At 52.3% G+C, this 24580-nt stretch overlaps 6 protein-coding genes across 6 annotated transcripts; 3 read left to right on the forward strand and 3 right to left on the reverse strand.

Annotated features, from left to right (window-relative positions):
* Positions 1–2805: 2805 nt before the first annotated feature.
* On the reverse strand, positions 2806–3535 carry KD926_004265 (uncharacterized protein; the record flags this gene model as incomplete). The annotated part of the gene is made up of 2 exons (XM_053095091.1): positions 2806–3054; positions 3455–3535. The coding sequence occupies 2 exons, from the start codon at positions 3533–3535 to the stop codon at positions 2806–2808; spliced, it is 330 nt and encodes a 109-aa protein (XP_052950199.1).
* Positions 3536–5788: 2253 nt separating this feature from the next.
* Positions 5789–6982, forward strand: KD926_004266 (zinc-binding alcohol dehydrogenase family protein; the record flags this gene model as incomplete). Its single annotated transcript, XM_053095092.1, has 2 exons — positions 5789–6363; positions 6439–6982. The coding sequence occupies 2 exons, from the start codon at positions 5789–5791 to the stop codon at positions 6980–6982; spliced, it is 1119 nt and encodes a 372-aa protein (XP_052950200.1).
* Positions 6983–7409: 427 nt separating this feature from the next.
* Positions 7410–7968, reverse strand: KD926_004267 (EthD domain-containing protein; the record flags this gene model as incomplete). Its single annotated transcript, XM_053095093.1, has 2 exons — positions 7410–7751; positions 7810–7968. 2 exons carry the CDS (start codon positions 7966–7968, stop codon positions 7410–7412), a joined length of 501 nt encoding a protein of 166 aa, XP_052950201.1.
* Positions 7969–8283: 315 nt separating this feature from the next.
* KD926_004268 (alpha/beta hydrolase family protein) lies at positions 8284–9600 on the forward strand (the record flags this gene model as incomplete). The annotated part of the gene is made up of 1 exon (XM_053095094.1): positions 8284–9600. The coding sequence occupies one exon, from the start codon at positions 8284–8286 to the stop codon at positions 9598–9600; it is 1317 nt and encodes a 438-aa protein (XP_052950202.1).
* A 231-nt stretch (positions 9601–9831) lies between these two features.
* On the reverse strand, positions 9832–11572 carry KD926_004269 (uncharacterized protein; the record flags this gene model as incomplete). The annotated part of the gene is made up of 2 exons (XM_053095095.1): positions 9832–11248; positions 11319–11572. The coding sequence occupies 2 exons, from the start codon at positions 11570–11572 to the stop codon at positions 9832–9834; spliced, it is 1671 nt and encodes a 556-aa protein (XP_052950203.1).
* Positions 11573–12032: 460 nt separating this feature from the next.
* Positions 12033–24035, forward strand: KD926_004270 (uncharacterized protein; the record flags this gene model as incomplete). Its single annotated transcript, XM_053095097.1, has 3 exons — positions 12033–16248; positions 16312–18484; positions 18545–24035. 3 exons carry the CDS (start codon positions 12033–12035, stop codon positions 24033–24035), a joined length of 11880 nt encoding a protein of 3959 aa, XP_052950204.1.
* Positions 24036–24580: the final 545 nt, after the last annotated feature.

Below are 24580 nucleotides of genomic sequence, written 5' to 3' on the forward strand. Positions count from 1 at the left end.
TACCGGGAGGTTCGTTGGCTCAGGAAGTCAATCCAGGAAGTTAATCCAGGAAGTTCCCTGATTTCAGGAAGTCACACGGTTAACCTTACCGTAGCTGCAACAGAGCCGCATTATAATCTTACGGCCTAGGATTACGGCCCGTACTATCTTTGAATAATCTTAGCATTTTTAAATGGATATAAAGTTACTTGATGTAAGGATCTCTTACTGCTTTAGAGATCTTACCACACTAAAAAGAAAGAATGAAAGATCGTAGGGTCTTCCGGCAGTAATACTATATAGGAACTAAGCAAGTACTACAAGGCTCTGATATCCGGATAAAATATATATTTTCAGGATTCGACTTGTAGGCTATCCCAAATCTTAAAAATACAACTACAAATAGCATAATTTGATATAAACAAAGGGTAAATCTAAGTAAATAAAGAGTCTATTTAGTATTTACCATTTGATTTCCCTTATTTACACTATGGTTGTCACAAAATAAGAGATCTGTATTGGAAAAACTCGAACGCATGTTTAAAACAGAGGATAATAGGCTTACATAAGCTTCATAAATATCATGTAGGAGGCTCAAAACTGATAATTAAACGAGAGTTATGCTGGTGCGGCCATAGTGAGGTTAACCGCGGTTTAACCGCGGTTAACCTCAAATTTGCGGTGATGGTGATGGCTATCAAATCTTATAACCATTACTGCAGATGCGGTGATGGTTATCAATCCTATAGCCGCGGTTGCGGTTATGCCGCAGCCTACTTAGGGAAATGACCAAGTCAACCGACAGAAAGCGTTCCCCAATCCATCCGCAAACTATCCTGGGGTTAGGACCTTGTGGAAAGATCTTGTTGTTGGTTCGCAATCATGTTCATGCATCGCACTCAGACCTATTCCCGAAAACCCACCCTTTGAAGGAAACCGCCATCTAGATCCATTTGAATGGTTCCACGTTCCCAACTGCACAAACTCTGGATTACATTCGGTAACTTGGGCTGAGCAGCGAACTTTTTGCCAACCTGAAGGGCAGATATTATGGGTGTATCAACTTCCAGTACCCGATGGCTGCGTCGCGATTTGTCGACTCCCCAAAAGATCGTACACACTCCAAGTCATCAGGGCCTTGTGACTCTTGTGAACGATATAAATTGAAAGTGGTACTTCAAGATTCACTCGCGTTTGACCTTTATGCGTCTACCCATAAACTGCCAAACTTCAATCAATTGCAGGATTGACTCGACAGACAGAGAATATGGCCCAGTGCCGGTCATGTTTGTGTTTATCATAATCGAGGAATTTGACAAGTCTGGTCGAAGGCAACCTTCAAGAATGGCGAAGTGATTCGACAGCTTCACATCAGCGTCAAAAATAGTGAGCGTTTCAGTAGTCTCTGGCGAAGAAGAACATATAGCAGATGGCAAGCTCACAGGTGCAGAATCTGCCTGTAACAAGTCTGCGAAACAACCTGAATATCTGGCCTCAGCTACTATCAGATACGAGAAGACTGACTGTTCCTCCAGCTGCTCAACCTGACATTGGAACCAAAACCGAACAAACACCTGCAATATCAAGATTCTTGTTGCGGTTGCACCAAAAACTCATCATCGCGATGACTATAATCGGGTTGACAAAATCGCTTCTGGAAGTCGGTTTAAAATCTAAATTTTGAAACCTGTAAAGGAAGTGATTTGATCTACAACCATTTACAAACAGCTCGTTAAAATGATTGTTGGTTGACTGGAGGTAATGACGAGATGATCGACGATGAAAGCTTCTTCTTAGGCTTCTTCTATGTCAATCGACATCAGCCACGGAACATCATTGATAAACGATTCCAAGAAGTCACCAGCCGTTATCACATTGGAGATACTGCGAACGCTTGTTCTTTCCTTCAGATACGCATAGAGACTGTTCATGATAAAGACGAATGCCAAGGACACTACGGAAACAACCCACTGCTATCCGTGACAGATTTGCCCATGAGGACTAGGATAGCTTTGCCCACAAACTCGAATGTTTGTCGTGTCAGAGCAAGATCTTGTTGCCACGCTGGCCATAACAGAGGAACGACGATAATTCTATCGCTGTAATCGTACCAGGGATCACAAGGCAGGCACATTGTTTGATCTGTCCCTCCATAAAAATGAGAAAGCAGGCTGATAAAATACTCCGCTGTCCATAAAGGAGAGTTGGCAGTGCCGAACCTGAAGAGGTCCAGACACAAAAGCCCGAGTTACCATTGGCGCGCAGAGTATTTACGGACTGGGTTGTGATCAATCAGCCAGTAAAGAATACCGAGTCGCACAAATCCGGCCGTCTGATAAACCAGCGACAAGCGACGACTATTACCTGATCAACAGAAGGAGAGAATCCGCAATCTAGAAGGTGCGCCCATCTCCTGGATACTTCAGCGGTATCGTTACGGATAAGACCACAATTTGGACAGAGAGGCCAGTTCTGTAACCCAAAGGCGCACGTTCTATCTGGAACTATAGTGAGGGCCTGTGCTCGCCATTGTGGCAGAGAACAATGTATTCCTGACCGTAACAAGACTTTGGAATCGACTAGCCAGTCGTCTTGCAGGTGGGCTTCCGCAGGGGGGTCCGCGGTATAAAACGGAAACCGCCTCTGGGCGTTGGTATCCTCTTCCCATCCCGGGTCGCCGTGCCCGGGGTCTGAAACGAAGCTTGACTTCCATGACCGCGTAGGTAGCGCGCGGTGAGATCGGGAAAATAAGGGAGGGAAGCTGAACCCTGAAGAGGGTCGTCGGTCCATAGGGTAAAGCAGGCCAGTAGGGCAGGACAAGCTCGATCAACTGCGCGAACCCGCCACTACACCCTGGCTCTGGCTCTCGCCCTTACCCACGCCGTCCTCCTTCATCTGCAAAGTATCCATATTCTCCTCCCAATGCGCAACCAGAACTCTATCTTCCCACTTCGAGACAACCCTATCGCCCTTCCCCGCCAGCTGAGTTTCCGGGCTCGGTTTCCCCTCTTCGTCCTCGCCACCTTCTTCCAGGGTCCCAAACACGCTCTGCACATTCAGCGCCTTGACAGCGCTCTAGTACAGTTTCAGAATCTCGTCTCGTCGCGCCTATCTTGTCTTATCGTCCAGTTCTTTCGCACCCTGCCCCTCTTTTCTTCCCTTCTTGGAACCTGCTGCCGCCGCTCCAGCTCCAGCTGAAGCTCCTATCCTCGCCGGCTGCTTCTTTACTACCGCCGACCCACCCCGACTTTCGTACCCCCTCATAATTCCCTCCAGGATACTCAAGACTGTCCTCGCGCGCATCTCGAGCTGCGTTCCGACGGGAAACCCGCCATCGAAGCCTTCCTGGACGTGTTCGCCCTTGGCTGCGGAGATGCCGTCGCGATAGCCGGCGGTAACGTGTTGGCGGCGGAGGGAGGGGAGTTCGGAGGGTTCGACGGTAAGTTAGGAGGTGTGAGGAGCAGGCTCAGCTTACTGCCCGAGAGGGTTCGTGGGGTGGCGAGGAGCCGAAGATGTCGTCAAGGGAGTTGTCGATCGTTGGGCCTGGTGAGGTCATTGTTGTCGCGGGGTGCTAGCAGGTGCGCAGGGTACTTGCTTTTTTTTTTCTTTTTTGAGGAGTATAGATCAGGGGTGAGAGTGATTGAGTAGATTTGGCTCGGTCGGAAGTGGACTGGGATTGGGGTTATTGGGTCTTGTAGTGTAGGTATTCGGGATAAAGAGTGAGTTAAGGAAGTTAAGTTTAGTTTAGTTTGTGAAGAGGAAAAAATTCAAGGGCGGCGGATCGGGACCGCCCCGCGATTGGGACCGTCGAATGATGATAGTATATTACGAATATTCTGGATGAGAACATATTTTAATAGTTATCATCTGCTCATTGTAGAAGATCTGGCTGCTATTAGAGAAATACTATCCATTAATACTATATGCGGCTGCTTTCATGTCGACATTACAGTTTCAGGGTAAGATATATAATTGAGCACTATGTGAGATGCCGATGGCATTAACCTATGTCTCGGCAAACCGCGTGTCTAAGTATATAGTACACACTGGACGTATTACAAGTAGTTCACGCACTCTCCGGAATATTCTCTCGAGGCTTCCTATGACAGCAAGAAATGCCAAGCGCGATGGCAGAAAGTATCCTACACGGTCCCAGGTGAGTAGATCATTCCCAACGAAACAGGAGCAATTAAGCAGAACACATACCCATCAATCACACTTAACGCAAGCGTCGCAGCCCAAAGACTATCCGTCTCATGATCATCTCGCTTCCTATAGCAATGATTATGTTAGTACCCGCCGCCGCATGCGCCTGAGTGATGGGCGCCCATGACTCCGATCGTGATGACCCAGAAAGTCAGGGTAAAGGCGTTGGACGCAACGGCGACCTAGAGCTTGAAGAAGACCTTTGCGATGAAAGATGTGGTAACGATGTAGATTGCTGCGAGGATGGTTGCGATGGACTAGTTGTTCTGTGAGTAGGACTAACTACGTACAATGGACCCGGGTTTATAAGAACAAACTCACGGTAAATATAGCCAGTGCAAATCCGCTGGATGATTCTTCCGATTGTCTGGCTGCTGAGCACCCTATTATCACAAGAGCGATTACTGATTGAATGCCATGTATGCAGGTTGGTAGGATGCTCATGTTCATGTTGACTCTGTTATATAGCAGGGGTGAACTGAAGCCCTCGTGTGGTTGTTTTTTGGTATCGGACGGAAAGAGATGTAAATTGGCGTAAACATCTTATATATCTCCGTCGTCTAAATTTTATTTCTGCAGCTTTGCGACGTTTCTCGCCAGAGTAGTAGAAATCTGCCCTCCGTCCCCACTGTTCCAGTATGTCGAGTGGGTACGGCAGTAGTCGATTGGCTTGTGATCATGGCTGCCTATGGCTGTTCCCATACCACATGTCTATATTAGCATATAGAAATGTAGAATAGAAAAGACTGCTGCGCCTACTTTTCTCTAGTGCTTCTGCCGACCTTTTAATTTGGTGAGCTCTCGGCTGGTTGTTTATCGGCTCCGTGGTCCGCATTCGGACCATTCACATCGACCTTGCGGAGCACCGGAAAGCTGACCCCGTGGTTTACCTGACAGAAAGCCTGGATCTCGTCGTCGGTTCCGGGGTCCTGGTTGCCGAACTGATTGCAAGGGAATCCGAGGACGACGAATTTTCTCGGATACTCCGAGTCGATTTGCTGGTAGAGCTGCTCGAGCTCGCGGTATTGCGGCGTAAAACTGCATTTTGAGGCGGTGTTGACTACTAAGACCACGTTGCCTTTCTATGTTGACAGAGGGTAGGATTTGCCTTTTTCTTTGTCGAGGTACGCGTTAGTATCAACATTCGAGAATCTTTTGGATCTCGGGTATACACACTGTCGAGGGGCTGGAACTCGTACAATGTTTTTGGCACCATGAGTTGAACTGGCGGCTGCCTGATTCCACTTGAGGGTAGTCTCGCGGAGGCAGAAGATACTATAACGGTGAGAGTGTCTCGATGTTCAACCACTTCATGAACAGGGCATGCCCCAGGGCGCGATAGCCGAATAAATTCGGGGACTTTTGGGCCTTCGGAGGCAAACCCTGTATCGGAGACATTGTCTATGCAGGAATATCGGCAAATCCATACTGTATCAAATCCCAACTACTCAGTGAGTTTGAAACACCACGCCAGATATTTCCGGCCACTGTAAGGCTCTGATGGATTATATCTTCGAGAAATGGCCCCAGCCCGACTCTATCTTGATCTATATCACAACTTCACAACGGGCCCATCTACCGCCCACAAAACCAAACACCAACAATGGGCTACGCACTCCACGAACCCCAGAAATCCGTCAAGATTCCACAACTGCAACGTGCAATCGTATGCCTTTCCAATGGTGAGCTGGGTCACGTCCGCGACGCGCCCATCCCCCCCATCGCTCCGGACATGGTGCTAGTGCGCACGGCAGCAGTAGCACTAAACCCGACGGACTACAAAATGTTCGCGAACTTCCCGACTCCGGGCGCGATCTCCGGGTGCGATTTCGCCGGCACAGTAGCAGCCGTTGGATCTGCGGCGAGCTCGCGGTTCAAGGTCGGGGATCGCGTGTGCGGCGGAGTGCACGGGGCGAACCCAGCCGACCTCGCTGTCGGGGCCTTTGCCGAGTACGTCGGAGCCACGGCGGACATTCTGGCGGCCATTCCTCCGCACTTGTCATTTACGGACGCGGCGGCCATCGGGGGCGCGGGTCCGGCAACTATGGCTTTGGCTCTTCGGGATGAGCTGGGGCTGGCGATTGATCCGTGCGCTTGCTCAGAGCGAAAGGACGAGTTTGTGCTGGTCTATGGGGGAAGTACCGCCACGGGGACGATGGCGTTGCAGTTTCTGCGCCGGTAGATGCTTTTCTGTTTCTTTCTGATACGGAGCTTTCACGTATTCGGGCTGTCGCTGACTACCTATAATCCCAGAGCTGGTTACCGCGCCATCGCCACCTGTTCACCCAGAAATGCGGATCTAGTGCGCTTCTACGGCGCCGAGGCCGTCTTCGACTACCAGTCCGAGCAGTGCGCCGAGGAGATTCGGAGCTACACCAAGAACACGCTCCGGTATGTGCTGGACTGTATCACGGCGCCGGAGACCGTTGGTCTCTGCCTGGGGAGTATCGGGCGCGCGGGGGGCATGTACTGCGGGTTGGAGGCGTTCGGCGACGAGTTACGGCTGCGTAAGGCTGTGTCTATGGGATGGGTGCTGGCGCTGAGCATCTTCGGTAAACGGATCGCGCTCGATCGGGGATATGGCAGGGAGGCGGATCCCAGACATCGAGTGTTGGGTCGGGAGATGTTTGAGGAGGTGGAGCGGATGCTGCAGAATGGAGAACTGAGGGCCCATCCGGTCCGTGTGATGGATGAGGGCTGGGAGGATATTCCTCGGGGACTGGGTTTACTTAAGGCTAAGAAGGTCTCCGGGGAGAAGTTGGTGTATATTGTTGATAAGTGCCAGATGGATCTATAGATTTGAATGAAGCTTCTTTTTCAGGGTCTACTAGAGGTGTTTAGGCTATTTCTATCTGCTCCTGATAATTGGTTCATGTTCACTTCGTCTTGATTGAGCTGGATCAGAGGGAAGACTATCCATCATAAGTATAACAACCAACGTGTATGGAGCGTCGATAATTGGTATTACATCATCACAGGTATCCGAATTGGCTCGAACCAATTGATACTCATGCAGCTTGCACTTATGAGATGGAGTTTTATAACTGGCATTATATCGTTCAAATATCCGAATTGGCTCTAATTGATTGATACCATGAAGCTCACTCTTATGAGATAGGGGCTTATAGCACTAATCCATTATGATGAACAAGTCCACTTATGACCTATACCTCCGATCCCCTCGGACTACCAACCCTAACCATCCTAACCATAAAACCAATAAACTAATAATACTTCGCCGCTGGCTTCTCAGGCAACACGAAATCAATCCGCTCCGCAAACGGTGGATGCTGAGACTTTCCGTCCGGGCTAATATGAACCAGCTTCCCATCCTTGAGGAACACCTCCACCCAAGTCACAGCCACAGTAGTCGCATCAAGACGAACGAAGTTCTCGGAGTCGACGTGCAGAGCCTTGAATTCCTCGTCCGCGGACACGGCGAGCAGGGTAGATACATCGGTGAAGTAGAACTCGATGGTCACGTCGTGGTCGTCGATCTTCCAGGGGAGTTTCAGGCCGTGGGCCAGCTCGCGAGTGTGGCTGTTTCCGATTGCCTTTGCACGGTGCTTTGAGTTAGACTGTGGTATGTATGTTAGGGTCTTGTAGGTAATAGTGAGCACGAACCAATTGGTAGTGGAGGGTCCCGTATTTCTCGTGGACTTTGGCCGCTTTGACTGCGTGGTCGTTGGACATGAAGGAGTGGAAGTCCTCCTCGGAGACCTCGGGGAGTTTGTAGTAGGAGCCTGCGAGGCGGAGGACCTTTTTGTATCCAGTTTCAGACATGGTGGGCTTTGGTTGGCTTTGAGATGTAGGGTGCGAGGTAACAAAAGCTGTGCGGTGGGAATGAGGAACATAACTCAGGAACACGTTCTGCCTCATTATATAGAGCACACCAGTAGCCCAAGTCCTCCGAGATGCAAATACTTCCGACCCCGATCACGACTGTAAATAAGCAACGAAGATACCAAACCCGGTTCATTGTCCGAGACTCGCCGATCCGGCAAAACTTGATGGAAAATGTCTCCGATATAAGAACCACTAATTTATAACCACCATATGTATACATGTCCTTATTTTCTCAAAACAGCCTAAATCAACATGTATCAATTCTTCCCCTCCTCCTTCTTCAACTTCGAGTTCACGCGAATCCTCGGCACAATCTCCTTTGGGGGCGCCGAGCTCGCCGAATGCCTCGACGCAGCCGTGCAAATCGCCAACGATGACCCAGAGAGCTGGTACTGGGGCTGGCTCATCCAGGCCGAGAAGGCGCACGCGATAGCCTTAGAGGCCACGAAGCACGGCGATCGCATTGCCGCGCGCGACGCCTTCCTGCGCGCCGCCAACTACTTCCGCGCCAGCCAATACATGTTCAATGACAGACCGGGGAGCCCGGATGCGCGCGTACGAGCGCTTTTCACGCGGAGCGTCAATGCGTTTCATCGGGCGATTCCGATGCTCGGGCACCGCACACGCGTTCTGGAGATCCCGTACTCCGGCGGAGGGCAATTGCCGGGGTATATGTTTTTGCCGGGCCAGGGACATGAGATGACGACGATTCGGAAGGGTAAGGGGCTTCTTCCTGTGGTTGTGTGTGTCAATGGAGCGGATTCGACCTCTGAGGAGCTGTACCTGCTCTACGGGGCGAGCGGATGCCAGCACGGATATGCGGTTCTGGTGTTCGATGGACCCGGGCAGGGCGCGAGTTTGCGCGAAGGGAGGAGTGAAATGCGCCCGGACTGGGAGGAGGTGATGGCCTCTGTGCTGGATTACGTGGAGAAGCTGGCGAAGGAGCAGCCCGAGTTGTTGTTGGACGTGTCGCGGATTGCCCTGGCCGGGGTTTCCATGGGGGCGTACTATGCGCTGCGAGGAGCGGTGGATGCTCGCGTGTCGGCGTGCGTCGCCGTGGATCCTTTCTACGATATGTTCGACCTGGCGACGTCGCGCATGCCGGTGTGGTTTATTCGGGCGTGGCTGGCGGGCTGGATCACGGATGGGATGTTCGATGCGACGTGGCGGGTGTTGTCACGGTGGAATTTCCAGCTCAAGTGGGAGCTGACTCATGTTATGTGGATTTTTGGGAAGGAGACGCCGGCCGAGGCGATGCGCGAGATGCAGAGGTATTCGTTAAAGGGTGATGAGGGATCCGGGAATTATCTTCGTCAGGTGAAGTGTGCGGTGATGATTAGTGGAGCAGCGCAGACGATTTACACTGCGCCGGAGATTAGTACGTTGAGGATCGAGCAGGCGTTGGATCATTTGCCGGAGGAGAAACGGCATGTTTGGATTGCGAAGGAGGCAGGAGATGGTGGGCTGCAAGGGAAGGTCGGTGCGTGGCGTCTTCTTCAGCAGCGTTTGTTCCAGTTCTTGGATGAGCAGTGGGATGTTAAACGGAGTATTGAAGTTATACAGGGTTAGGCAGAAGCAGAAATGTCAAGTTTCGATATTTTAGCTCGGTACTATTAGCTAAATTGCGAGTATTGAGCAGAATTCTGAGAAAAGGTCCTCGCTCTATAGACGCACCATCCAGCCCATCCTTCCTCGCCAACTTAGCCTTCTTTACAGGCTTACAGGGCGCCAACGAAAAATAACAGGCAAGTTCAAAAGCATCTCACCCTGCCTCTAACAACACGGCTATCCTGAATGCGATTAATGAGCCCCCAAAGTTCTATCCGAACCCTCCTTTGCGTCCTTCTCCTTCAGCCCGTAATCCGTCTCCAGATGCGACCGCAACTTGATGCTCTTCTGCAAGAAGGTGAGCAGGAACGACAACCCCGTAAAACCGATGGACACCTGCCACACCACCCGCAGACTACGGGTATACACATCGATAGTCTCGGCTCGCACCCGGGCTGGGAGCGCATTGATGGTTGCACCCGAGGCGTAGGCATACGCATTACCCCCAGAAAACATATCACGTACCGAGCTATCGCTGATCGACGAGGCAAACTTATCGAATTGATTGTTGAAGATAGCTGCGGGTACCGCGAGACCCCAGATCATGCCGAAGCTGCGGATAAAGGCCCATAGTGCTGTAGAAGTCGCCGCGTCTTTCTCCTCGAGCCCGGCCTGGACCGCGGGCAGAGATACGGGCATAATCACTCCACCGCCGAACGCAGCGACCATCTGCGTCAACGTCCACGCTGCTGTGGAAGAGCCGGGGCCTAGTACCGTGAAAGTGCCAAGGCCGATAGTAAGGAGGGCAAAGCCGACGATTTGGAGTATTCTATAATTACCTGTCTTAGAGAGAATTGCGCCCGATACTCCGGCAATAGGAATCATAGAGATCACAGTCGGGAGAAGCTGCACGCCGGAGCGCTCGGGGGAAGATTGTAGAACAGCCTGAAAGTAGACCGGAAGCATATACAGAATCCAGAAGCTGACGAGGCCGTGTATAAAGGTGTTAAAGAACGCTATAGTTGAAGTGCGGTTGCTAAACAGTCGCAATGGGGTGGTCGGCTCTTTAACAAGCGGAGTACCTTGAAGGAAAATAAATGCTGGAATTCCAAGGAGACCGATAATTAGAGGTGCGATAACGTGGCCTGAGGACCAGGGGTAACGAGTGCCGCCCCAGCTAAGCGCAATCAGAATAGACACAATTGTGCTAATCAGCAGCAAGTTTCCGAAGTAATCTAAGCGCTTCAGCTTCTCCCCAATGGACATCTCGCGGTTATAGTTCACTTGTAGGAAGAGGATCAGCAGAACTAGACCCACGCCTCCGATCGGAAGATTAAGGTAAAAGACCCATCGCCAGGTAGTGTTGCTAACAATGGTACCGCCAATAAATGGGCCCAGTGATGTGCCGATAGCGAAGAAGACAAACATCAGTCCAATATATGCGCCCCGCTGAGCCAAGGGGACCAAGTCGCATACGATGAGTTCGATGAGCATTAGGATTCCGCCTCCTCCAACGCCTTGAATCCCACGACCAACAATAAGCATGGCCGCGCTCGAGGCACCTCCACAAATACCACTACCGAGGATGAAGAAGACGACGGACGAAATCATGGGATACCGGCGACCGAAGACATTGGAGAGTTGTCCGTAGAGCGGCTGAAAGCATGCTCTATGCAGGGCCAAACAAATTAGCTTCTGTACTTAACGGCAAGCTTGCGCAATTAAGATATTTCACGTACGTAGTCAAAAAGTAGACGTTGGATACCCATGGGTAATCTTGGCCAACGTGGAGCTCAGCGACAATGGTAGGAAGAGCAGTGGACGTGACAGTTCCTTCGAGAGCGGCCAGCAAGGAAGTCACACACAGCGCAGCAAAGACCAACCAAAACCGGACATCAGGCTTGAAGGTAGACTTTGGCTCGTCCGAGATCTCGGCTGGTGGTGTATCAGCTGTATCAGCCGGCTTGGGAGAACTGTTCTTGGTTTCCATCATGTTGTTCGGTGGATCGCAAGTCGGAGTGCGCAATGGTAAATAATTTCGGTCTCTTGCGTTTGGTAAAAAGAGAAACAGAGGAAAGATGGCGAGAAACCCATTTCCGCGGTCTTTTTGAGCTGTTCGGAGACATTTTGCAGAGTTGTAGATTCCGAGTCCGAAGCCGACGCAGGTGCAAAATGTCTCCGAACTCGCTGCCCCAGGCATCGGCCTCTAGCCTCGCTTCCGTCTTCCATCGGAAACACACCTTCAGACTTCACCATCCGGCTTATTGTATCGGCACACATAATAATCCAGCGTTATAGCAGAAAAATACTCACTTACTCTGGCTTTTGATTACCCGAACACGAGATGTTTCAACGAGTGTACCATAATATAAAGGATGAGGGCTGTTGGCGCTGTAGGAGAGAAGGTCAACGAGAACATGTCAACCGGCAGGGCTTGTTCGCAGATAAACAACATGTCTACTGAATCTATCGCTATCATTGGCAGTGGCTGCCGATTTCCAGGACAAGCAAATTCGCCCGTCAAGCTCTGGGAATTACTATCAAAACCCCGGGACGTCCTGCGCGAGATCCCAGCTGAGCGCTACCACGCAGCCAGTTTCTATCATCCGGATGGATTGCACCATGGCTCCAGCAACGTTCGACATGCATATACATTGACGGAGGATGTACGGACCTTTGACGCCGGTTTCTTCCAGATTAGCGCAAATGAAGCGGCGGCTATCGATCCCCAGCAGAGGCTCCTACTTGAGGTTGTTTATGAAGCTCTAGAATCCGGTGGCCTGCCAGTAGAGAGCCTCAGGGGATCGAATACCGCTATAATTGTGGGCCAGATGTGCGCTGACTACAATGACATTCTGACCCGCGATCTGGATACGCTGCCCACTTATTTTGCGACCGGAACCTCCCGAGCAATTATGGCGAATCGAGTCTCGTATGCTTTTGACTGGCATGGCCCTTCGTGGACAATTGACACCGCATGTTCATCCAGTTTGGTCGCTGTTCACCAGGCAATCCAGGCTCTCCGGTCAGGCGAGTCTCGTGTTGCCGTTGCCGCGGGCTCTAATCTTCTCCTCGGACCTGAGCCGTACATTGCTGAGAGCAAGCTGAAGATGCTCTCACCCGACGGTCGATCTCGCATGTGGGATGGCCGTGCGAATGGCTACGCCCGTGGTGATGGTGTCGCTGCGATCGTTTTGAAGAAGCTCTCAACGGCACTGGAAGATGGTGACAGTATCGAATGTGTGATTAGGGCCACCGGCGTCAATCAGGATGGGCGTACGAAAGGTATCACCATGCCTAGCAGCGACGCTCAAGCCGAATTGATTCGCAGGACATACAAAGCCGGTGGCTTGGATCTCGTCAAAGACCGGCCGCAATTCTTCGAAGCTCATGGCACTGGCACCAAGGCAGGAGACCCGCAAGAGGCGAGAGCCATCTTTAATGCCTTCTTTGGACCGGGAGCAGACGAAGACGGAAAGGTCAATCTAACAGTTGGCTCTATCAAGACAATTATAGGACACACGGAGGGTACTGCAGGTTTGGCAGGTCTCTTCAAAGCTTCCTTGGCACTTCAAAATGCTCAGATCCCTCCCAACATGCATCTCCGCACATTGAACTCAGAGATTGAGCCGTATTGGACGCGTCTGCGTATTCCGACTGAGCTGCAAGAATGGCCAGCGCATTCAGGCTCAGTTCGTCGAGCCAGCGTGAACAGCTTTGGATTCGGTGGAACGAACGCCCACGCCATCTTAGAAAGCTATTCAAACATTCAGCAGCGAAGGTCCAGACACAGTGGTCCTGTCATCATGCCGTTCGTCTTCTCAGCACAGTCCGAATTGGCTCTGGCCGACATGATGGAAAGGGTTGCCACTCATCTTCGACAATACCCCAATACCGATCTTGCCGATCTTGCGTGGACTCTGTACTTCCGTCGGAGTTTGTGGCCTATCCGAGCTGCCTGTTCTGGGACCAATGCCTCAGATTTGGTTAATAACCTCCTTGTTAGCGCGGATAAGATTCGGACACACAGTCAATCTCCAGTGGTGAAACCTGTCAGTATCGGCCATGCACAGCTACGCGTGTTAGGCGTCTTTACCGGACAAGGAGCTCAGTGGCCCACGATGGGACGCGAACTTATCAGAAGCTCCCCTTGGTTAGAGCGTCGCGTGGCCGAATTAGAAGAAAGCTTATCTCGTCTACCCGAGGAGGACCGTCCGACGTGGTCGCTTAAAGAGGAAATGTTATCTCCTGGCGCCAAAGTTGGAGAAGCACGTCTATCCCAGCCATTGTGTACCGCAGTCCAGATTCTTCTTGTGGACTGCTTGAAAGCGGCAGGAGTTGAGTTCTCCGCAGTCGTCGGTCACTCATCTGGCGAGATCGGAGCAGCATATGCCGCGGAGTGCTTATCAGACGAGGCGGCTATGTGGATCGCGTATTATCGCGGATTGCATACAGCGCAGGCAGGCGGCCAACAGGGAACACCGGGAGGTATGCTTGCGGCCGGAACATCTATGGAAGATGCCCAAGAGCTGTGCGAGCTGCCTACCTTTGCTGGTAGACTGACTGTTGCTGCTAGCAACTCCGCGGCGAGCGTGACAATGTCGGGTGATAAGGATGCTGTCAACCACGCACACCTTGTCTTCCAGGACGAGAAGAAGTTCGCGCGCCCGTTGATGGTCGACAAAGCCTATCACTCTCATCATATGCGCCCTTGTGCAGGCCTGTATGGGAGTTCCTTGGACGCCTTACGAATCCAGGTGAACGAGCGTCGCTGCCCATGGTACTCAAGTGTGTATGATGGGAATATAATCACCGGCGCTGAAGGCCTCGAGGGACAATATTGGGTCGACAACATGTGCCGTCCGGTGTTGTTTTCACATGCACTCACCAAGGCAATCCAACACTCCGATCCTTATCATCTGGTTCTCGAGGTGGGCCCGCATCCAGCGCTGAAGGGACCTGCAACGGCGACTATCCAGGACGCACTAAAATCGGAGCTTCCCTATACAGGGTTGCTACATCGCAATTCCCATGACGTAAAAGCCTTCAGTGATACTATGAGCTTCATATGGGCTCGGTTTGGACGTGATGCCCTGAACCCTCCCAAACTGCAGGCGGTCTTTTCGGATACCGATGAAAAATACCAGCTCGTACGAAACCTGCCGTTCTACCCCTGGGATCACAGTCGTCCTTTCTGGCATGAGTCCCGTGTTATACATGATGAACTGACTCGCGACTCATTCCCACATCTCCTACTGGGAAATCGTCAAACAAGCAACCCGGATTATGCTCAATGGCGAAATATCCTATCTCTCAAGGAGATTCCTTGGCTACGGGGACATTCCATGCAGGGGCAAATCATTTTCCCGGCTTCAGGGTACATTTCGATGGCAATTGAAGCAACTAGGTCGGTGGCGGGCCGTGAGCATAGCATATCCCTGATAGAGGTCCTTGACCTCATCATCGATCGACCGATAACATTCGATAAGGATGATGCTGGAGCAGATGTTGTCGTGGCACTTGCAAACATCGCGCGCGAATCGCAAGATGGCTCTGATAGACGCTTGACCGCCACGTTCAATTGTCATACCACTGCTGGCCGGGGGTCGAAGTCTCTCATATTGGCAGCCCATGGTCGCGTCTGTGTCACGTTGGGCACTCCTCAGGAAGAAACCCTCCCTTCTGCCCGCCAGGTATTTGAGGATGTTATCCAGGTAGATACGGAAAGGTTCTATGACGGGTTGAAAGAACTGGGTTATTATTACACGGGGCCCTTCAAAGCACTAGCTAACTTGGCACGATACCTCAATCTCAGCACCGGTGTTGTTTATCAGCCTGAATCCGATGTTGAAGGGTTTACTGACATGCTCGTTCACCCTGCTATGTTAGATGCCTCTTTCCAGTCAGTCTTTCTAGCCTACAGTTGGCCTGGGGATGGCCGTCTTTCGTCGCTGCACGTCCCGACAAGCATCAAACGAGTGCAAGTGAATCCGGCCTTGTGTGTGACCTCCGGAAAAAGGTTTAATTTCCACACCGAGTCCGAGGAAGGCTTAAAGGCTTCTATAAATGCAGACATCACGTTGTCGCGCACAGCTAATGAAGCAGCCGCTATTCGAGTCGAGCAGATCACTGTCATTCCAGTCGTACCACCTACGGCTGCGGACGACAGGGCACTCTTTGCGAGTGAGGTTTGGGAGAATGCCAATCTTGATGATGCAAGCTCGGTCTCTTCACCACCCTGTGTTGAGGAGAAAGGAAGGGAAATCATTGCAGCCGCGAAGAAGCATCTTGTCGACACCGCTAGCCTCAATGAGCCCGCCGATAAATATGCTGCTGGTATCGCCAGAATTAATCGCCATCTGCTTGCACTTTCTGAGTCACAGGAAGAGGAGCCTACCACAATGGAAGGAGCAGATTCTGCTGCAGCAGAACAACCTGACTTGTCTGACCCAGAGGATATCGATCTAACTATCTTGGTTAACACCGTAGGCTTCCTGTCCCAGAGTGACCGGGAACATACAGGTAGCCATGCGCAGAAGCTTTGGGAAACCGATCTTCTTTCCAAATACTTCAAGCGAGGCTTGGGGGTGGCTAGCTCTAACAGCCAGCTGGGCCGGTTGCTTCGTCGGCTGTTACATCGGTATCCTGCAATGAATATTGTTGAACTCAGTAAGTGCACCAGTGGCCGGAAAATGAAACACGGTACAGGATATTAGGCTAACCCCCAGCCAGACGCGAGCAACCTAAGCTTAGCCGCATCAATATTGCAAGACATAAACCCGGGGTTCTCATCTTATACCCTGGCCTCGCCAAAATCTCGCATGGAAGTCTTCAAGGAAATAATACCCTCGAAGGCACGGATGAGCATCTCAACGATAGACTTCAAACGGAAAGTCGAGGAGCAGGGCTTCGCGGCCAACCAGTCCGACCTCATTATAGCCAGTTTGGTGCTCAGTGATGTCCCCGTTGATGATATGCTCAAGGCCGCTAGACGCTTGGTTCGCCCCGGAGGCTATCTTTTCTTGCAGACCGTGGGAGAGCTGGCCCGCTTTGATCTCTACAGTGACATTGCCGAGACGATGCCTTTGACAATTCCAGAATGGCACCGTCAGCTTCGAGAACACGGGTTTGCTGGCATAGACGCGCTTCACTCATCGTCTTCAGGTCAGCCATTGAGTATCATTGTCAGTCAAGCGACGAACGAGCGAGTCGCGCTCTTGCGTCAACCCCTGCTCAGCACTCCATCAGACTTGGACCTCTCGGAGGTCGTTCTAGTGGGGGGCACGAGCATGTCCACACTCAGACTGATTGAGGATCTGTCGGTCCACTTATCTCCCAAATGCCCCCGAATGACCAGACGCGACTCTTTGAATGACTTGGCCGATACCCCAATTAACGCCCTCAGCACAATCATCTGTCTCAGTGATTTGGATAGTCCCGTGTTCAAAAATCTGCGAGAAGATATATGGAACGCGTTGAAGACGCTTTTCGACCAATCACAGAACATCCTCTGGCTACTCCGAGGGGCGCGTAGCAGCGAGCCATACTGTAACGCTACAGTTGGCTTTGGGCGAACTGCGATGCTCGAAATGCCGCATTTGAATCTCCAATTCTTGGATATCGGGAATGAAATCGAGGCAGCAGACGCACGAGTTATCGCAGAGCATGCCGTGCGTCTCTGTCTCCTTGGTAGGGAGCGGCAAGATTCGGCCAGTGCTTCGTCTGTGCTCTGGTCAAATGAGCCTGAGCTCCTGATTAAGAATGGCAAAACATACATTCCTCGAGTTATTCCACACAAGGCTCAGAACGATCGGTATAACGCGCGAAGACGACTGGTCCCCCAATCTGTCAATCCTTCGGACACTGCAATCTGCCTGCAGAGAGCCGCGTCGGGCGAAACTACTATTCACCTGGATCACGAACCTCAGCTGTCGCCAGCGGGCAATATGGTACTCGTAAGCGTGATTTATTCCGCCACACAACCGCTCAGTCTAGCATCTGGCAAGACTCAGTATATCGTCTTTGGACGCTGCAAGGCTTCGGACAGGACGCTATTCGCACTGGCTCCCAGACTAGCCAGTCAGGTCGCTGTGGAGAAAGAGCTGTGCATATTCCATGGAGATAAGAACCGGGAGGTCACCCCCGCTGATGTTGTTATAACCGAGTATTTGATAACCCGCCTGCTCATCCAAAGCGTCTTGCGAGACGCTGTTCCCGGGACCAGCGTCGTTGCTTTCGATGTTGAATCCAATTCACGAACCATTCTCTCCAGTCTTGCTCGAGCTAGGGGATACAACATAGTTTGGGCCACGCACAACAAGACCAATAATCCAAGGGATGTCGTTCTTCATCGAAGAGCCAATGATCGAGAGTTGAGAGCATCAATCCCCACGCGACCATCGGTCGTCCTCGATTTCTCGCAATCGCCCCAATATGACTCTGCAGCGCGTCGTCTCTCGACCATGCACGATTGCCGCCTGATTCAGATGCAACTGGTGCGAGGCGCAGGAGCCTGTACTCTTCCCGATAATAACGGCGTGAATGCACTACAGCGAGCGTACGAGCAGTTCCGCGTCGATGGGGATGGTAGTGCTATCCCATCTTCTGGGCATCTCATTAAACTTGCGGAGCTGCCACAAAGGCTCGATTCTCCTTATGCCCTGATTGACTGGCAGGCGCAATCTGTCGTGGCCCAGCTAGACCCCGCTGAAGCACAGCCTTTGTTCCACGCCGATCGGACTTATTTGCTCGTAGGTCTTACGGGTGGGCTGGGATTGTCGCTTTGTGAGTGGATGGTCCGACTGGGCGCTCGACACCTAGTCGTCACCAGTCGGAGTCCCAGGGTAGACGAGCGATGGATACAATGCCTCCGTCAGAAGGGAGCAATAATCACTGTGATTGCCAGGTAAGAGAACATCCCATTCCCGGGAACCGCCCCAAAGAGTCATTAACAACCAAAACCTAGTGATATTACGGACCCCAAATCAGTGCAGACCCTATACGGGCAACTGCAAGAGACTGTCCCACCCATTGCTGGCGTGGTCAACGGAGCCATGGTACTTCGGGATTCCTCCATCTACGATATGGATGTCGAGAATATGCACACAGTGCTGCGCCCCAAGATCGACGGCAGCCGATACCTCAATTCCATCTTCACAGAGAGCCACCCTCTCGACTTCTTCATCATGCTATCCTCTCTAACGGGTGCCTGCGGCAACAGTGGACAAGCCAACTATACAGCGGCTAACATGTTCATGGCCGGGCTCGCGGCACAACGCAAAGAGCGGGGACTGGTAGGCTCGGTGATCGATATCGGGGCCATGATGGGCGTGGGGGTGCTGGTACGTGACCGTAGCTACGCCCTGCAGGTCCAGCTGCGCGACTACGGCTATTTATGGATGTCTGAGTACGACTTCCACCAGAGCTTCGCCGAGGCCATTCTGGCTGGCCGACCGGATAACGCGGTGGAGAACCCGCAGGTGCTGGCAGGCATCCGGCTTTGTCGCCGTGATGAGTTGAATACCGTGCAATGGGAGCAGAATCCTCGCTTCTCCCACTGTATTCTGCCAACTGAGTCAATCTCATCTTCCGCCCATGCACAGGCGCAGTCAATGGTTTCTCTTGCGACGAGTGTGGCGGAGGCGCTTGACGAAGCTGAGATTGGACAAATTGTGGAGGATGCCTTTTTGCAGAAACTTGTAATGGCTCTATCTTTGCCGGAAATTGAGGATACAACGGCCCGCGCCAGATTGCTTAGTCAAGGTGTGGATGAGCTCGGGGTTGACTCCCTTGTGGCGGTAGACATTCGGTCATGGTGGCTGCGTGAGCTGCGCGTGGATATGCCTGTGCTGAAGATTATGGGAGGCACTGTAATCACCGATTTGATCGCCTACGCGGTCAAGCAACTCCAGCCTGCAGCCGTGGAGGGAAGCGCTAATGAGCCGCTCGACAATGCCTCAGAGCAGGTTGAGGAAGCTTCCGAGCAATTCGAAGAGACTGCATCTATCCACTCCATGGACAGCTCAAAAGCAGAGATGATATCTACTCCTTTGAATGGCTCCATTCCGTCCACATCCACTAGCGAGCCGGACACCACCAAGATCGGGCCACCGCCTGTCGTACAACGCGAGCAAATGTCGTATGGACAGCGTCGATTCTGGTTCTTGTCCAAATACCTCGAAGACAGGACGACATTCAACATCACCTGCTTGATCCGGCTCAGCGGAGCTCCTGCTATGGAAGCCCTAGCGCGGGCTGTCCACGCACTTGGAACCAGACATACCGCATTGCGGACTTGCTTCTTCGAGGTAGAGGAGGGCGGAATATGGCAAGGAATTCTGCCCGAGTCCACGTTGGAATTGGAGAGGGGCTCCGTCCGCAACTACGACGAAGCTGTTCAACAATTCCATCTCATGCACGCACACGAATACAACCTCACCATGGGTGAGAGTATGCGCATCATGTTCTTGTCGGGGCCCTCTCAGAGTCACTATATCATTATCGGCTACCATCACATCAACATGGATGGAATCAGTCTGCAGGTGGTTCTGAAGGATCTAGAAGCGGTCTACAGCGGACGGGCGCTGGGGTCTGAACCACTTCAATATCACCAGTTCTCTACCTGGCAGTACCAGCAGATAGAGAGCAACGCCGTTCATTCCGATATCGAGTACTGGCGCGATGAGCTGCGCGATATGCCTGATATTCTCCCCATCTTATCTGTCTCCGCGCGGTCGACCCGCCAGCCAATGCTGCAATACGCACATCATCGCGTAGACTTCAAGGTCCCGCGGGCTCTTGGAGCGCAGATCAAGCAAGCTGCACGCAAACACCGAGCTACCTCGTTCCATCTCTACCTAGCCGTATTCAAAACTCTGCTATATCGCTTCTCAGGGAGTCACGACCTCGTCATCGGGGTGGCCGACGGCAATAGAAACCATCTTAGTGGCGCGCCGGACAGTGTGGGCTTCTACTTGAATCTTCTACCAGTCCGTTTGCGCGGAGACGGTCAGGCTTCATTCGCGCAGGCCCTAGAGGAGGCACGCACCCAAGCGCATTCGGCCCTAGCGCATTCCAAAGTCCCCATCGACGTGCTATACAATGAGTTACAGGTCACCCGGTCATCATCATACTCTCCCCTATTCCAGGCTGTTGTGAACTATCGTCAGGGCGCGCAAGAAAGTTTGCCATTCGGTAATTGCCGCCTTGATGGCGATAAATATGAAATTGGGAAGACGGGGTACGACATTAGCTTGGATGTGATCGAGAACGCGCCGTCCGAGGCCACAATCATGTTTGTGACGCAGAGTTATTTGTATTCGCCGGAACAAACCGAGGTCCTAGCGGCCAGCTTCAAGCAGCTGCTGAGCGCCTTCAGCCAGAGTCTGGAATTCAGGCTGGATGAAGCGCAGCTCTACGCGGCTGAGGATATCGATAAAGCTATGACGTTGTCACAAGGCCCGAAGTATGCGCTGCAATGGAAAGGAACTCTGGTAGACCGCTTTGACGAGATAGTGGCTCGCTTCCCTAAGCGGCCCGCGCTCGAGGATGGTTCACTGTCTTTGACATACGCGGAGATGTCTATCCGCGTGCACGCCATCGCCGCGGTTCTGTTGAGCCACGGTGTAGTTCCCGGTTGGAAAGTGGCTGTGTTCCAACAGCCTTCCATCGACTGGGTCTGCTGTATGTTGGCTGTCCTCCGGATAGGAGCGATTTATATTCCCTTTGACCCTAAGCTTTCACTCCCTCGACTCCAGCGGATCGCCCAAAGCTGTCAGCCGGAGGTCGTCCTCTTTCACTCAGCTAACGCAAAGGATGTCCCTGAGCTGTTAGCCGGGCAGCCCGACGTGATCTCCATCGACGTCGCCACGGCGAAGATGACCAACCAAACCACGGTCGCGAATCGATCAAAGCCAGATTCCACCATGTTCATCCTGTACACAAGTGGCTCCACAGGCCAACCCAAGGGAGTCATCCTCGCCCATTCGGGATTTGCGCAGAGGCTCGAAACATCAAGCCGGATGTTCGCGCTCGGACCAGATATGGCTATGCTGCAGCAGAGTGCACTAACGTTCGACGCATCTGTGACGCAAGCATTCATGGCCCTAAGCAACGGAGGACGCCTGTTTCTACTCCGAAGGGAATACCGAGGCGACCCAGCTGCCATCGTCGATCGGATTCTGAAGCACGAACTGACCCATACACTAGCAACTCCATCGGAGTACGAAAGCTGGTTGCAACTCACCAACTCCCTGCCCCAGAAAGCGTCCGCCCTTGCCACGTCCAAATGGCAAGTTCTGTTTTCGGGCGGCGAGAAAATGAGCGACAGCCTCAAGCACGAGGTCCAGACACTGGGCAAGCAGGATTTGCACTTACACAACCTGTATGGTCCGACGGAGGTGAGTATCTTTTCGCACTCGTTCGAGGTCGACTACCGTTCACTTTTGAATAAACCCGTACCTTTGGGCCCTGTAAATGTGAATTACTCGGCTTTTGTGGTGGATCGAAATCTGATGCCGGTGCCAGTTGGGGTACCAGGCGAAATCCTCATTACCGGCCCTGGAATTGCGCTTGGATACCTGAATAACGAGGACTTGAGCCGCGAGAAATTCGTGCAGTTCACGGCTCCACGATCCAGCTCTTTGAGCGTCAGTAACAGCGATTTGCGAGGGTATCGCACTGGTGATCGCGGCAGGTTGCGACCGGACGGTATCCTGGATTTTGAAGGCCGGATCGGTGGTGACACGGAGATAAAACTCCGAGGTTTGCGCATGGACTTGAACGATATTGAATGCGCGCTGCTTGAGGCGGCGAAAGGCCGGCTGACGACGGTCATCGTCACTGTGCGAGGAGATACCGACGTGCAGTACCTCTTAGCACATGTGATGTTCCATCGCAAGCAGCAACAGGACTTGAGTTCGGAGGAGCAACGAGCGTTCGTGGATGCTCTCACGCCGTCCTTGCCTTTGCCCCAGTACATGTGGCCGGCAGCGGTTATTATCGCCGACTCATTACCTATCAACCCACATGGCAAGATAGACCGACGCGCGATCGAGGCCCTACCCTATCATGTCACTCCTCCCATCAACACCACGGACAATGAATCCAGTCTCACCGAAGCAGAGGCACATCTCCGAGCTCTGTGGGAAGAGGTCCTACCCCCGGCAGTAGTCCAGCTGCATCAAATCGGCCGTAAGTCGGACTTCTTCCACGTAGGCGGAAACTCAATGCTCCTTGTGAAACTCCAGCAATCCATCACCCGAGCCTTTGGTCGAAAAACCGTGCTGGTCGACTTATTCGAGCGGACAACTCTAGCCAAGATGGCCGCGTATATCACCAACTCCGCCAACAAAACCTGGGACAGAATCGACTGGGCCCAAGAAATCGCCCTCGACGCAGACCCGATAGCAACTCAGCCTCCACAACGGAAGCCACGCCACAAGCAGGGCCACATCATCATCCTCACAGGCGCAACAGGCTTCCTCGGCCAAGTCCTCTTCCAACAACTCCTCGCAGATCCCACCATAAAAACGATCCACTGCATCGCCGTCCGAACCCCCTCTCGCCTAGTATCCAGCATCCCCCCGGACTCCGTATCCCGAGTGACCATCCACTCAGGTGACCTCGGCCTCCCTCTATGCGGGCTGGACCCAGAAACCAGCGATCAGATCTTCGCATCAGCAAACACAATCATCCACAACGCCGCGGACGTGCACTTCCTGAAACCCTACGCAGCCATGCACTCCGCCAACGTGGCCTCCACAAAATGGCTAGCGCATCAAGCCCGCACTCACCATCTAGCCCTCCACTTCGTCTCAACAGCCAGCGTGATCCAATTCGCGCCACCCTCAAAAACCGCCCCAGGGTTCCCCGCTATCTCCATCGCAGCCTTCTCTCCACCCACCGAAAACGGCATTGGAGGCTACGCATCCAGCAAATGGGTTGGCGAGATATATCTCGAGCAAGCAAGCCAGCAATGGGGCGTGGACGTGCACATCCACCGACCAACAGCCATCACGGGGCCCGGCGCACCGGAGCAGGATATTTTCCCGAACGTGGTGCGGTTCTCGCGGGCGATGAGAGCCGTCCCTGTGCTAGGGAGTATTCTGGCGGGGTGGCTTGATTTCGTGGACGTGGAGAACGTGGCGAGACGGATTCTCACGGCGGTGAGGTCTGACGGGCACGATAGAGATGATGGAGATGACAACCCCAACGACCAATCAAATGGAGAAGAACTATTAAACTTCTATCATCACGCCGGAGACGTCGTGTTGCCCGTGGAAGAGTTTAAAGATTATTTGAAGAAAGAGACTGGCGAGGACATCCGGACATTAGACCTGGTGGACTGGATCCAGCAGGCCGTGCAAGCGGGCATGAGTCCCATGGTGGGAGAGTATCTGAAGTTAATGGCGGGGGTGCAGGAACCGATTTTCTTACCGTTGGTTTTGCCTTCTTGATGTTTTGCTTTTTGAACATGTTGTTTGTTGTTGGAGATGTTGGTTTTCCTGTTTCAGTTTCCACTTTGAATTTAGAGTCATGAGATCGTTCGCTAGACTAATACTCCGTATGTATATAATCTACATGTGATGGACAGATGCACGTGATTGAAATCACATGTAGGAAGTGTCAATTCCATGGCCGATTTTCAGCATATATTCCTAACGTGGTTGGGTCTTAAAAGCTAGTAAAAGTAGACCTACTCACAGGTTAGTTTTGTTGTTGTTGTTGTATTTTACGGCCGTGTGACACCGCCTAAGCACCTGTCCCACCGTCCCCTGTTGGGGCAAAGGCCGCCAGGGGGTAAGCCATGGGCGTCACTAACTAGCTGCTAGTTCTATGTACAGATAAGGGATTTTAGCGCGTGTAATAGCTACTTCAGTCAGGAAAAAAACTGTGCGGTACAGAGAGAAAAGAAATGCCAGCTGCAGAGGTCCTTCTACACTCCGTAACCTCACCTACTACCACTATCACGTGTTTTTGTTTTTTTTGGGGAGGGAAGCCT

The sequence above is a fragment of the Aspergillus affinis genome (genome assembly GCF_023601865.1).
Source record: "Aspergillus affinis strain CMG 70 chromosome Unknown NODE_205_length_37360_cov_88_795564, whole genome shotgun sequence".
Classification (NCBI taxonomy): domain Eukaryota; kingdom Fungi; phylum Ascomycota; class Eurotiomycetes; order Eurotiales; family Aspergillaceae; genus Aspergillus; species Aspergillus affinis.